This window comes from Lepidothrix coronata, unplaced genomic scaffold (assembly GCF_001604755.1).
Source record: "Lepidothrix coronata isolate B3197 unplaced genomic scaffold, Lepidothrix_coronata-1.0 Scaffold72, whole genome shotgun sequence".
NCBI lineage: Eukaryota > Metazoa > Chordata > Aves > Passeriformes > Pipridae > Lepidothrix > Lepidothrix coronata.
In genome coordinates this window covers 1,527,380-1,542,399 of record NW_016690252.1, presented here as the reverse complement: position 1 = coordinate 1,542,399, position 15,020 = coordinate 1,527,380, and the positions used below count along the sequence as shown (strand labels likewise).

Below are 15,020 nucleotides of genomic sequence, written 5' to 3'. Positions count from 1 at the left end.
TTTTAAAATTTGATGAAAAGTTTCTGGTTTTCCTTCTGGAAGATGTTTCAAAAAGGAGACTATAGCTATTTTGCACAGTACCAGGCTTCATAATCTCATTTCCATGAGTGATGCAATAAAAGCACAAGCTATTCAGCCATGATTCAGATAGCAATTAAAGCTTTTTGACAGTTGTGTTTAACAACTGGAGAAATGGGATCAGACTGTCCAATTACTGCTGTGACTTTATAACTTCTTAAATAAAATCTTACCTTGGTAAATATATGGCATCCATAAAAACAGCTTTATTTTCCTGCAGTGTGACCTGCTTTATAGAGAATGCCTGCCAAGCAGAACAAGAAAAGACCAGTGCCAAAAGTTCGAGGTTTGAAAGAAAAGGAGAAGTGCCAGAGACTTTCTACACACAGCAGAGCAGGAAGACTGTGGTCTTTCCCAGAGAGGTCACTGCCTTGTTACTGCCAGGGGTGTAGTGATTGTCAGGGAACAAAGCTCCCTCTTAGTCCCAGTCAGGACTCAGAAGATCCAGAGGTCTCTTTGCACAACTAGTCCTACCATCTCCACTGCAGCTTAATTCCCAGTCCTAAAACTTCTCCATAAAGAATGGTGTTGGTTGGTGTAAGAGGCTGAGATGCTGAGTACAGCTGAAGCTGCAGTGGAGCTGCTTCTACCAGTCTGCTAATATAGAAAACAGCCTCTTCTGCCTGTGCCTAGCATAGGCTCATATTGCTCCATGACCTGCTTCAAACAGTCCTCCCTCCATGAAGAACTACAGAGGAAACCCCGGTGGTTTCTTCTGTGCTGCCCCCTGCTTTTGGGAATTCCTCCTCCCTAGACCTCTGAACCAAAATTGATGGATGTGGTGAAATTTGACTATTGCTAACTGGGCAAAAACTGTACTCCATTTGTGGTTGCTGCTTCTACCTCAGCTGTTCTCCACCATTCCATGTGGCACCTCTCCCTGCCTGCCATGTCAGAGCTTGGCCTTGCAGGTGCTGCTTTGGCTGCACCACTGGCTGGGTCTGGCAAGCGGGACTCTGCTGTGCACAGCTGGATGTAACACCGTCTGCTATGCCTGGAACAAAGACTGTTCCTGGATTCACAGGAGAAGGGTTCCTTGGATGTATCTCTGCCATGCTCAGACGAAGTCTGCATCCAAGACCATCATGGTACCCTCACCTAACAAGGACTCTGCTAATGACAGGACACATGATACGGATGACCTCCTCATCTACGCTGCTCTCCTGCTGTGGCACACGAAATTTTCTGTGTTCATCTAAGTTCTGAGTCTTCAAAGGATCCTTTAAGATCCTTTAGATCCTTAAGATCCAGGGAAGCAACGTGAAGTTTTCAGGGTGCTGTGAACATCCTCTGTGCATAAGGATAGTAGTTAAAACCCAAGAATTGCAGTGAACTTACTACACTAGCACCTGCTCCTTCCCTCTTGAGAAGTGTGCATTATTTTTATTTAATAGAGCTTGATCTGCTGATGGAGCATTTTAGTCCCTACATTCAATAACCAGACAGTAACTTTTCCCTGTTAAAAGCTGAGTGTGCAGCATAGAGAAGACAAAAGTGGGAGCCCACATCACTGAAAAATCAGAACAAATTCAATTAACTATCAGGAACAGTTTAAGGCTCATCATTAATAAATCAAACACATTTAAAAAATGAATCATCCAATACTGTCCTTAGATACTGTGGTCTGTTCTGGAGCCAATTTACATTAATTACACTGGGCTGTACTTGCTTCCCTTGAGTGCTATGAAGAAGCTCATCTACCTGTGGAGACATCAGAAGGAATTACAGAAATAGTAATATCTGGGTAATTCAGAACTGGGGAAATGTTGCACTGTGGTGGGCCAGAGGAACATGTGTAACCTACATTAAGGACACAGAGCTCTGAGAAGCCAGAAAAGAGTACTATTGCCCTTTTCTGTGTTGATTTTGTTAAAGATACCAACACCTGAGCAGGCAGCCTTATCATCTCAGCTGGTGTTACTCTTTTTAATGTCAGGAACAAGCTGCAAATCACCTTTGGGGACACCTCTCTTTTAAACCAGCTTTCTACATACTTCACAGAAAACAGTGATGAGACTAATACATACTCGTGTAATGAGACCTCTGAGCAGACCACTGTGTGGTGCTGCCTGCTGGGTTAGGCTTTGCTAGACCAAGTAGTATTTATTGCCTCACAACCTACTGAGGTGCTTCTCATATTTGAGGTGACTGACTATGGTTGGTCAAAGAGAACCAGTAATTTGCAGCTCCGGGCATGAAACCCCCCCACTCCAGATGCTTTGTCCCATTCTCGATACAAAATAAAACAACTTGTGTAGAAGAAGATCTTCTGGACTAGCTCTTTTTCCTAGACTATCAGATCTGTAGGTACTGTAGAAATATGGAGTGGCTAAAGGATGGCCAGGTAATACTCAAAAATCATTCAATTACCTTACAGCTTCCTCTGTCATGACCTTCTATCTGAAGGTATATCAGCCAAGAGTGAACAACACAAGATGTGAATGGGTGTGAGTCTGTTGGCCTGTGAGGTGTGGGGGGACCCAGGAATGTGTCACAAGAGAGGTGAATGTATCCCAGTGGAGGGCTGGGAAAGGCCAGTGAAGCCCTGGTGCAGTGCCATAACAAATCAAGCAAATTGCAGTGACACAAAAATCAAGGTCATTTGCTGAACTTCATGCCACATCATTCCCATATTCACGTGCTTGTGTTTTGCTCCTGGGATATGCTGATTTCCCTTCCCTCTGTCTCACCCCCTTACACACTCCCTCCTGCCTAGAGCTCTCTGCTGAACTCCAGTGATTGCTTTGTTCCAGTTTCTCTAAGTGGCTTTACTCTTTACCCAAGCCTGTCTCATGCACCTCTTCCTTTCTGCCCCTCTACTTCTCCTCTAACTAATCTACAATAATATGCCTGTCAGAACCATTTTTCTGCCCTCATCTTCGCTGCTTCTTCTGCAGACAGCCTTTCTGCCCTTAATGTGATGCAGCTGTTTGCTCTTTCATCCCCTCCAAAAAGAGCCTGGAGAGATATCCTACAGGAAGGACGCTACCATAACCCTGTGTACGCCATTTCTCTTCATAAATGGAAAGAGTGATAACAGACGAAACAATGTTTAAATGAATGCCTCCCAAGCTCAGTGAGACTTCTAAGCGGAAGGCTGCACTTCTGTCCTCATGAAGAAAATCAACAGCAGTGCTGTATCGCTCCCTCTGTCTGGCTTCCATGCTGCCCTCCTCCCCCAGTACAGAGTACAGACTGTGTTCAAGGAAATGGGTGCTCCCGGGGGAGCAGAATGGCTTTGTGCACTTAAGGTAATGATGTCACTTGAGGTCACCATGCAAACAGTTATGGATATGGAAAACTGCAGTTTTGTCAATAGAGCTGGAACCTGGGGACCTAGCTTAAGAGTTACATGTTTTTTTATAAAATGTTTCCCTAATTTACCTACAGAGCATCTTCCCAGAAACAACAGCTGCTGTACCTAATTAGCATTAATCACCTTGTTACAGAAGAGCAACTGGGAATAGTACAGTACTTGAAGTACTGACAAAATGATACACTAATGGCATTGATTTGTCCGGTGTACTTCAACTTCCCTTTATTATTTTGTTTTCTGTACAAAAAGCTCAAGAAGTCACAAGCTGTGAAGCAGACTGGGAAGTGATGACGCAGGAAAGCAGCCACAGATGCGGGCAGGCACAGGGCCTTCCAGCCTACACAAGATGCTTGCTCCCTGCTCTGTTTGGGCCTGCATCTCCCAGTACCAGTTTTGCATTTTGAGGCAAGAGAAGCCCTGGAAGGGGATTTCTGAGTACTGCATCCTTTTGAACAGCAATGGGATAAGGTTGCTCTGCTGTGCGCTTTGTGGCTCTTTGATGCAGAGCTTTAAAACAAACTCTGAACCCACACCCTGCCCTAGGAGAGGGGGTTAAATAACTACACCAATTGAAAGATCAGTCTCAGGAGCCACATGGGGAGATAAAGGCAGTCTGTCCTTTCCTGGGATCAGAGACCATCTGTAAAGTCTCAGCCAGAAATGCACCAATTTTGTTATGTTGAACCCTGAGGGCTTTGTAGTTCTGACTGATATTCCTAGAAATATTCCTCCCTGATCTCACAGCAATTCAATATCTGCCATGAATGCACAGCAGCAGGCTGGAAGGCAGGAGCTAACATCACAGACATGTCATCAGCCTCTGTCCCCAAACGGATTATCTCCTCTGTTCACTTCGATCTCCACCAAGATAGGACTTAGTCATAAATTAGATCTTCAGTTTCGTCCAAGTCAAGCACACCAGGGAACAACATTTCCTATGTCCTTGCAACAGCATTTTTGTTGCTGTTTAGCCCCTATCAGTTTTGCTTGGTCCAAGTAAACAGCATTCCAGTGACTTGCTCAAGGTTTTTGAGAATCTTGTTAACAAGCAAGAACTAATCCAATGGAACTAAAATAATTCAGTGCTTGGTAGTAGACACACTAATTGGTTTCTCCATGCAGAATACCCATCCCTAGCTAGAGACTGTGGAAGACAGAGACAGGAATTTCTCTGCTGTCACCAAGTAAAATATTAGGAAGTTTATACATCCTAAGATGAAGAGGAAGTGTTGGTACAGGAAGAAGCAGAAGCAGACAACGTGGTCTCATCTGAGGTGTCTCCTTGGAGGCTGAACACTATGGTTATTTGTCAGAGAATGCCTTTTTCTACTGTCTCCTAGAGAAAAAAAGCAACATTCTACAGTGCAGCTGGCAGGAGGAAAGTGTTAGTTTCCTACTAATTAATGAAATAACTCTGCACTGTTGGCTTTACAATAGCTTCCTGGCTCTTGAAGCAAGGAAAATTTCTGGTTAGGCTGGTGGATTATATACTTGATTACAGCAGCATACACCAAAGGCAACTTTCTGACTCTTGCTTCTCCTTTCAGAGGTGACTAGAATCAGCCACCATTCTTTTTCAAATTAAGAGAAATATCATCATGAGATCTAAGCTGGGAGGGAAACAAAACAGTAGCTACGAGAACAGGAAAATTATCTGCTACATTTGCAATTCAGGTAATTTCTTGTTTTTTTACAAGAACCTTTGCAAAGAAAATCTAAACCAAAAATCATAAACACTTTGAACCCTGTGTCAATATGAACTAAGCTTCCCCTTGGTCATATGGCAGGAGACCTCAACTGCACATACCTTACTCAGTCTTAGACACCCTGCTGATGAACCTTCCAAAACCAGTGCCTTATTCTCTAGTCCAAAGATCAAAGGTGCTTACATCTAAGGCAACAGGCACCTCAGAGGGCTGAGGGCTGCTATGAGTGTATGTGCCACTGCCACAACCTCTCATCACAACTGTTGCTTGTTTTGCAGCACTCCAACCATTTTCCACATTGTCTGTTCTGTTTTAACACAAACTGTGTCATTGACTAGCAGGTAAGACAGACACAGACTGTCTGGGTGGGGATTTCAGAGCAGAGAACGGAAATTAAAAATGCAAAATAGAAAAGCAGATGGCATAAGCTCCATGAAAATAATATCTTTTCTCCTGGGAATCCCAGTAGGATCTGTTGCCTTCCAGTACATGCGGTGCCCCTGAGAGTTACACTTGGGGATTATTCTGTTCCTCCCTCTCTCCTTATCATAACTCTCTTCTGTTTTCAAAGGCTTGTGGTATGTGCTCCATCTGGATATGACTCCTAATAAGGATGTGCTGGAGACATCTCCTAAGCACTAATGTACACCCAGCCCCCAACCCATGCTGTCAGGAGTCTCCTTATCAATGATTTGAAAGAAAGAAAGAAGGGTGGCTGGATCTGGCAGCTCCTGACAGAAAGACAAAGTGGGAGTGTTAGAAAAGTAAGAAATACATAATTAATATAGATACAATATCAGTAGGGGTTTAAAATTATGAACTACATGAACTGGGAGATGATTTCCCCGACGTGTGAGGTTCTCTTTTTGATGTGGCCCTAAGCAGCAAGCTGTGTGTTTCACTGTTCCACTTATAAACCAGGTGTAACTCACTAGAAATATAAGACAACCATTAAGTTTTTCCTCTATCTAGCTGACCCCCCAGGCAAACATGTGGCCAAGTGTGTTTATTTAGAGGGAGAGAAACAACCAAGGAAAAGACCACTCAAGCAGCAGGGTAAATTTGCCTTCAGTGTGTGCAGTACATCACACTCTTTCTGTCACACTTCAATCACTGCAGTGTCTGGAAGCAAAAGTTGTGCTCATGCTGGGTTGGTATTTAACTGAGCTCACTTGACCCAAGCTTACAGCAAGCACATACGATGCAGATTTATACGTGAATCTTCACAAACTGAAAAATGACATTCATCAACCATCCACCAGAACATCTGACATTTGAACAATTGACTCCGATTTAACAGTGAAAAATGCCACTATTCATATGGAAAGCCTGCAACGGGATTAAAATCCTAGTTGCTACAATCCCCAACAATGGCTCTGCCAGTTAACTCTTAAACATTTATGTACTACCTTAACTTTTTCTAGCCTTAAAGAGATTAAAACCAATCCAAATCCTGACAAGTTTAAAGCAGAAAAGACAAAAAAAATCTAGTTGGAGGAATGCGGGCCAGAGCTGGGAGATGCAGTGATTAAACTGCTTGAAAACTGTAAAGGCTGGACAGATATTAAGAATAAAAGCAGCAGGAGCTGGTGTGAATTAAAGGCATGTTACACTGCCTACATACAATACTGTCAGTCTTTTTGGTTCAGATAACCCAGAGCTCATCTGGGGATGGCTGAGAGTAGAGAGTTGGTCCAAATGCCAGTAGACATATGTTCACCTAATTAAAGAGGCACGCCATTTCCACAGGCAGAGGTGTTGGAGCAGACTTCTTTCTGAAGACAAGGCAGGAAGATGCTTGTCAGCCTTTCAAGACAATTCCTCTTTGGCAGGTAGGTTTCACCCACTATTATCTTCATAACCACACTGTGGTCAGCACTGAGTTCACTGGGCAGAAGCACCAGCTGGAAAGGAGGTCCTGGCAATGGTATGTCTCTATCTACTGCAACTCTTCCAGTATCTCCCTGTGCCTCTGTACTTCATGCCATTCAGCACTGGCTAAATGAAGTACTATACTCTACTTTTCCCTATATGGAAAAGTAGAAGCTCTGGCAGAAAGGCTAGTCATTCTCTTGTATCTGACCTATGGAAAAAATCTCTTCAAGTTCTGCAGAAATGTGACTATGGCCTATTTTCATGTATTAGTCCATTTCAATAACTACTTACCTTCCAGTCAACTAAAGTAGTCACCTCCAGTTATTAAATTCCAGTTTACAGAAGACTGAGTTTCTCTTATCATATTTTTCTCATTTCTATTATTCCAGTTTTCATGTTTTTTCTCTGTCCTATTTCTCAGTCTTTATTGTATTTATGTCTCCCAAATACACTCTGACTTATTTTCTTTGCTTGCTTTTTACATAAAAGTCATCAATGAACATATAAATAATGACTGTTATAGAACTCCATTAGTAATGTCTTTTCTTCCGATACTTTCTCTTTCAACACTACCTGATGCGTTTTGAGTTCCAGAGTTTCTCATTCTACTGACTTTTTTTAGAATACTGAGTTTTGTTAAAAATCTACCTCAAATTACCTTTCCATTTAATTTGTATGAATTGAATTTGTTTACACTGAATCCAAATCTATTTTCCATGATCAGACCTCCTATAACACTCTCAGGACTTACCAAAGCCAGGTCTAAAAAAGCACCATTTCCTATCAGGTCAATGAATCTCCAGAGGATATTTTTATTGCCTAGAAAAGCAAGACTATCTCAGACTTACCAGTAATAGCATTAACTGCTCTCTAACCTGTTTCCCAGTGTTAAATTCTCCAAAACAACTACTGCAGTAGTAATTATCTCTCTACAACCATTATAGAACACTTTTGGCAGTGAAAAAGGATCCTGATGGCATATGGCACTCTGGCAGTGATAATCTTTTACCAAATTATGCGTTGTGCCATCATTAACACACTGCTGCTCCCTGCCTTTCCCTGAAAAGCAGCCACTGTTTTTAGGATATTTATGACTGTGGCTGCAGGACTGATCTATTGCCCCAATCCACTTGCTCATATTCTGTATTTGTAGGTCAAGGTCCTCCACTTTGCTGCATAATCTTGCTTTATTTGTATACCCAACTTGCTGCCTTCTCCTTCCTAGTCACTCTTTCAGGGAAATCTTGTCTGTTCAACTACTTTATTTTCCTTTACTGTCTCTGGGTCTAGGCAGTTACATTCTTTTCTTCACTGCTGTGACCAATTTACCATGTGCTCAGGTGGAGCCCTGAGACTTCACAAGGCTCCTCAGCCTTTTTCTGATGTTTCTTTAAGGCTCCTGTTATAAATGAGACTAACACTGGTTTTGCAGAAGTGCTGCAGGTCCTTGGGTAAATTTATCTATCAAGAACATATCTTCATAATTTTACACCAATGCCCAAACTTTCCCAAACCTTCTTCAAATTTTAGTTGTCTGCTGAACTTCTCTATCACTCATTTGGCAGGGGCCAGAGCTATTCCACTTCCATGGGGACTCCCACTTCTTTCAAAGCCTTCCCAACATGGCATAGGCACTTTCAGTCAGCTCCAGCAGCATCCTCTCAACATCAATTGCACTGATTGTACTGCTTCCTGTTCCTACTGGGAAATTTTCCACATTATATTCCCATTTTTTAGCACACTGTTCCTTTGACATGTTTGTCATCAGGTTCTTGAGGCTGTGTAGCAAAACGGTGGCTCAGGTTTTGGAGGCAGGACAACCATGTCTAGATTGCTGTCCTCTTGTAAGCATTAGCCTTGCAAGGAAGCAGAGTATTGTGCTAACTGGACGATTCTGCTTCCAGAACTTCAAAAATATTGCTCAGAAAGAGCAGGAGTATTTGTATGAGAACTTTACAGACCTAAAAGCTCTCCATCTCACAGTAACACAGCTCTGTCTTTTCCTAGTAGTGTGTGGACTCTGTGATCCTTTCCCTTTTGTTTGCAACTATTCTGCCTTCTCTTCTTTTTACAGTCCCTCTATATTACCTTCGTTCTCTATCTGGCCAATCCTTAATCTTAGCTTGATAAAAAAACTGTAGGTTTAAAAAAGCTATGCCTTTCTGTCAAGGCACAGCTTCCTTCCTCCACCACATCCCCAGATACAGGGTCTCTACATGTTTGTAGGTCAGTTCCCTCAGCAGCAGAATCACAATGATAAAACTGCTCTGTGAGCTGTTTGAGCCAAGTTGGCATGCTCAGCCACATGCGTGGAGATCTGCATATGATCACACAGGCACCTCACTGTATTTCAGACCTTGAATTCAGCCTTTTCAGTCTCCATCAGCAAAGACTTACCTAATTTCACTTGAAGTGGGGATGGCTTATAGTTCATGGCTACAGTCTCTCCCTCTCTTGTATCACAATCTCTGTCCGAAATTGCTGCAGCTGTTGGATCCTGTTAAGAAATAAAAGGAAACAAAACAGAATGGCTTAGCTAAAAGTTCTGCAGTCTCTTCTCTAACTGGTTTTTAGGCAAGTCCACCCCCATTCACATTCAAAGGGAGCAGAGAACATGCCAGTGTTTTAATGGCTGAAACCCAGGGGCAAAACACAGAACTCTGGAAGCACATTTAGTATGCTATAAGTACCTCTGGAAATGCCAAGTTTCAACATCAGATTTACATGACGGATGATACTGGGAATATAATGTGGATGGTGGGTCACCAGTTCAAATCCAGCCTAGTTGGCAGTACTCCCAACTAATTTTCACGTGATGACTCCCTGGGGTGTTGTATGAAACACATTTACAGTTTCAGCTGAATTCCAAGTGGACCGGTGAACCTCAAGCTTAAAACTAAAAACTTTGAGACCAGATCTGTGTGAAAGTCCTGCTCACAAGTAATGAAGACTGTATAAGTAGGAGAATTCAATTTCCAGTCCCTCTTCGGACCTAATTTGTGGCTGACTGGAAAGATTTCAATACCTGTCAGCACAGCATCTTTCACTGTCACTGAAATCCCCCCCAAAAAAACAGATCTGCCCAAACACAGAGTCTGTTCCATCATGCCTACTGGCAGACAACGTGTGTTGAACTCTGTGGTAGAGCACATCAAAGAACTCAGAGAGAGACAAACTATCAATTCAGGCAGTTCTACCACTGCTAAAAATATTTGAAGAAGTCCTTTCATAGCAAACTGCAAACCTGTTGGAACTGTCTACTTAGCACTATAGTGAAAACTGAAATTGGTTTTCAAACACATTCCCTTATTCCCATCTAGAAGCTAGAAATTAAATTGAACATGAACATATATGTGTATGTAAATTTGAGTTTATAATAGGTAGAGCTGCACATGCAAAACAAACATTCAACATTAGGCCAAATCTGAATAAACCATCACCTTGTAAGAAATAGAATAAGGCATCATAAATCAAATACTAGAAAACACTATTCCAAACTGGTGAACTCAATTTCCTTCGCACTACCCAGTAGATTTTGACAGTACTTAAAATGGAGGGGGCTTACAAGACCTTGCATTCAGTGACAAGGCTGAACCACATACAACTTCTTCTGCTTTCCTCTAATGCAGTCACTGCTGCACTGTTCCACTTATGCAGCAGCTTAATGACTAGTTCAAATGGTAAGAACAGATCGCAAACCGAAAAACCAGATTCCAGGAGAACTGGAATTAGACATAAATCATAGAATCACATGCATTTCAGTTTAAAAATCCTACTTTAATAACCACACTAAGTGACAAAATGGCAAAAATGCAGCAGTTGAAATTAAATGAAGCTACAAGTGGTACTTAGAAATAATCCCAACTTTATAAATGAAAATGATGAGCTGTAGCTATCTACGGACACTCAAGGAAGAGATCTGGGATGACAGGTTCCATCGGATGGCTAGTTAGACAGGCCAGAACTCTTCAGCCAGGGAGAGACAATGAGGATGAGGGCTCTGAGAGATGTCAAAATAATCAAAATAATCCTGAGTGGGGTGAGAAGGTGAATTGGGATCAGCTAGTCCTTATATTCTACAAGCATGAGATATCAAGTGGCAGTTAACAAGCAGCAGCTGCAAACAAGGGGAAGCAGGGGGGCAAGTATGGATCTCTTTATAAACTCTCATGACCAGGAACAGGACCTGAGGGAATGACAGGAAGCTGTGTCAGGGGAGGCTTAGGTTGGATACCAGGAAAAAGTTTTTCACTCAGAGGGGGAATGGGTGCTGGAATAGGCTCCCCAGGGAAGTGGTCACAGCACCAAGCCCGACAGTACCCAAGATCCATAGATACTCATGGTTGACATGAATATCAACCATGATATCAAAAATCAAGAGGGCCCACAAAATCTTACAAAGTTCTATCAGTAAATTAAACACTCAGCATGGAAACTAGTATGTGAATTCCTGACCTCCAGTAAGCACTTTGCAGTGGGTTTTGGATAAAGGGTGAGGTGAAAGCAATGAGAGAAAGAGACAGAGATGAATTAAAGAGGGGGAGGGAGAAAGAAAGGAAGAAAGGGAGAAAGAAAGGAAGAAAGGGAGAAAGAAAGGTAGAAAGGGAGAAAGAAAGGAAGAAAGAGAAAGAAAGATCACCAGTCCTGGCTCCAGTGCTGATCTAGCTGATGGGGTGTCCAGGTCCTGGGGTGCACTTGCACATGGGCTTTGTGGGGGGACCTGTTTATGTATAACTTTACCCTGCCCTGGAGGTAAGTTTCTGACTTTCTCTCCAAATTAGTTATCATGCATAGTTTGTTCTTCCAGAGCTTTCAGGAAATGGGTGCGAGGCTTCAGGGGTCTTTGGTGGTCTCGATATCCCCCCACAGCCTTTGCCTGTGCTTGTGCTATGCTGTGCTTATCTCCAGGAGCCAGAACAAGGATGTTTGTCCTGGAAAAGTGCTGCCCTACCTCCGTATGGCCCCTTTCCAGCCACATCCTGCTCGTTCTCACAGTGTGTTATTACTAACAATCCTTGGCTGTTACTACCAACAATCCTTGCTTGGCTCCACAGCCATCCACCTATCAGTGTTTGAGACATAACACATTAGTCCCCTTACCTTCTGGGCTTCCACACATGGGAATGGCCAAATAATACAAGGGACATGTCAGACATGCTAGAACCTCTCCAAGATGTGTAAGATGCTAAGTGGCACCACTCAAGTCCAGGCTTCTTGGAGGAGAATCTTTTGTCTGACAGCACAGGAAAAGGCAGGATACAGCTGTTTCTAAGGAGTATGACTCCAAGAGCTGGATGCTTTGTAGTGCTACTGAACACAACAAACAAGTCCTTGGAGCCCCAGTCTGCTGGCTGCAGGAAGGCATGAGAGTAGACACATTACAATAAAGGACACACTGTGATGGCCACTTACTGTCTCCTGTGCTGGTGCAGTACAACAGAGAGTCAGCTGAGCTCACAGCCAGAAGTCCACAGGGCAGAGAAGGGGTCCTGGCCACTTGGACTAGCTCAGATTCACATTGTTAAAATTTTGCTTAAACTCTAAATCAAAACCAGCCCTTATTTTTTGTGGCAAGCTGATGTGCTGACAGTAGCTTTTCCTTTGCAGGTAACCTGACCGTGACATTAGACATCCATTTGCATGAAGAGAGGGAATGGAGAAATGTTCTGAGATGCCTTTGAAGATTCGGACCAGAGGACTCAGCTGGAGCAATCTCAAATGGGCTCTAGACCAAAAAACAGAAGAGACTTCCTAGGCCTCCAGAGAAAACTAGGATGATTTTCGAAGTGTGATATACTTATCCTAAAAGGAGACAAATTCACCCTTGTAGATGTGTTTCCCTCTCCCCACTGATTACAGAGGAGGCCTGGCAGCTGGTGGTTTGCACCCCTGCCTCTGACACTGGAGGTGGGAATGATGAAGGACATAGCAGTGGACTCCATAACAACATGATTCAACACTAAGAATTCTTCCCCAAGGTTTGGAATGATGTTTTTCAGCCCTAGCAGCATAGCACCTTGACAGCAGACGTGCAGGGGAACATGTTACAGCTGCACAATAGACCCAGGACTCGCACACAGGGATCACAAAGCACAGGCCAGGCCCATTTCCTCCACAGAGTAAAATGGATTAGAGAGGAAACCAAGCTGGACAAGGCACAGCATGCCCAGCGCCGGCAGGCATCTATTCCCAGCCCAGGAGTGGCAAGGCACTGCCGTATTTCCCATCCATCACTCCATACATGTTCTGCAGCCACACATGGGACTCCATAGTAACAGTGCCCACTGTGAAAACAGCAGCATTCCCACGGCAGCTCGGCTGGAGCTGTCTCTTTGCACACACATGCTCTGCTTCTGTGCATACTGAATGGGTGCAGTTCCCTGTCTGTAGCTTATCCACCCAGAGAAACGTTTACTTGACTGATTAGCCTTTTGCTTGTGAATCCCTGTCAGCACACTGAGACTCACCGCAGGCTTTTGCTATTGGAATTCACTTGGCAGTTTTGTTCTTTTTCACAAGCCTCCCTAGACCAACGCACTGAGCTCTGACCCCAGTGCCAAAATCTCAGCTACACAGTGTGACTGGTCCCAGGACAGATGATGTGATTTCTTTTTGCTCGCTAGGGAGAACACAGCACTCCCAATCAAAAGGTAAGTGGCTGCAGGGGCTCTAGATGGCTATGGGTATTTAATATATTTAAGGGATTTTTTTGTTCCTGAGGCCTCCTTACGTCTTCATTCCTAAGGAAAAAATACATTCAATCAGGGCACTGCATGAACATTCGGCTGGGGCCAGAGTTTAATCAAAGTTTTTTTCCTCACGCGCTCACAGCTTAATTGGGCAAGGACAATCACAGCATTGGAACAGTGGGGAGTTTTCTTACTAGTTTGTTTCTATAGGCTTGACACAATGGACCTTCAAAACTGCCCTCCTGCTGGGAGCAGCCATGTCCTACAGGGTGTGTACCATGAGCCATTTCTGAATTAGAAATTATTTCCAGGGAACCTCTGTGGGGCAGGAGTGCTGTGAATTGCCGGTATGCAGGGGCACAGAGAGAAGCTGAAAACACTTTAAACTAAAATCTGGGTTTAAAGAAAATGGCATGCTTAGCAGGCTTATTTTTTTCTCTTTCAAATCACTGCTTTCCTTTTTGCAGTACTTTAGAGATATAATATCTGCCTCAGTGCACCAGCTCAATAGCCTTTCACTCTTATCACCTCCCAGTAACCCACACTGACTACAGAGGGGAAATGGCAAAGTGTGCAGTTACACCATGATGGAGCTGGGCACTTGGTGCAAACTTCCACCCTTGTGGCACCTTGGAAAATGCAGATTCCTTTGCCTTCCTTCATGGCCAACACTTCTGACACCTGGCAAGCTTAATAAGGTCCTGCTTTCCACACTGCCAATCTTCTGGGACCACAATGCACGTGGAAGGGAATGGGCACACACAATCTCTGTGGTCTTCAGTTTCCCCTTAAAAACATAGCTGGAAACTGAGAAGTCTCTATCTGCCCATCCTTCCCATCCTAAAAATCAGTCATTTTTACAGCTTTAAGACAGTGTACTCCACTCTGCTGTCTGTGGGAAATTCTATGATCATCAAAGCAGCTCTGCTGCTTTTTTTTGGATAAAAGCAGAGGGGCATGATTGCCCTTACCCTCTAATCTCTACACTGTATAATCTCTACCACTATACAAGGCCTGACCCATCACTTTTCTCCATAGTTCAGGGGCTTTTGGTCTGATTATCATTAGTTGAATCAGTATGAACTGAGTGCTCCAGAATATCATCCACCTATCTTGTCTCTGCAGTACTCATCAGTGATGTGCTTGCTGTCTTCTGTCTAACTTAAAGATGCTGGAAGTCTCACATGTGTGAGCACACAGCTTACAGCAAGCCCTTTCAGCTCAGGAGGCTTCCACTTTCTGGAGCTGCCCATGTGGATCACATGCTGCACACAAACGCTAACAAGAAAGGGCAAGTCCAAGTGCTTTGTTTCTTTTCAACACCAAACATTGAGTTTGGAAAGATGGATGTGCATG

At 43.4% G+C, this 15,020-nt stretch overlaps 1 protein-coding gene across 4 annotated transcripts in view; it reads right to left on the bottom strand.

The window, feature by feature from the left end:
• The window catches only part of FAM219A (family with sequence similarity 219 member A), a 95,754-nt gene that overhangs the window by 32,753 nt on the left and 47,981 nt on the right, over positions 1 to 15,020 (bottom strand). For all 4 annotated transcript variants that reach the window (XM_017819017.1, XM_017819016.1, XM_017819018.1 and 1 more), the window contains exon 2: positions 9,373 to 9,472. In XM_017819017.1, coding sequence (XP_017674506.1) covers positions 9,373 to 9,472 — 100 coding nt within the window. The remainder of the gene's footprint in view (positions 1 to 9,372; positions 9,473 to 15,020) is intronic.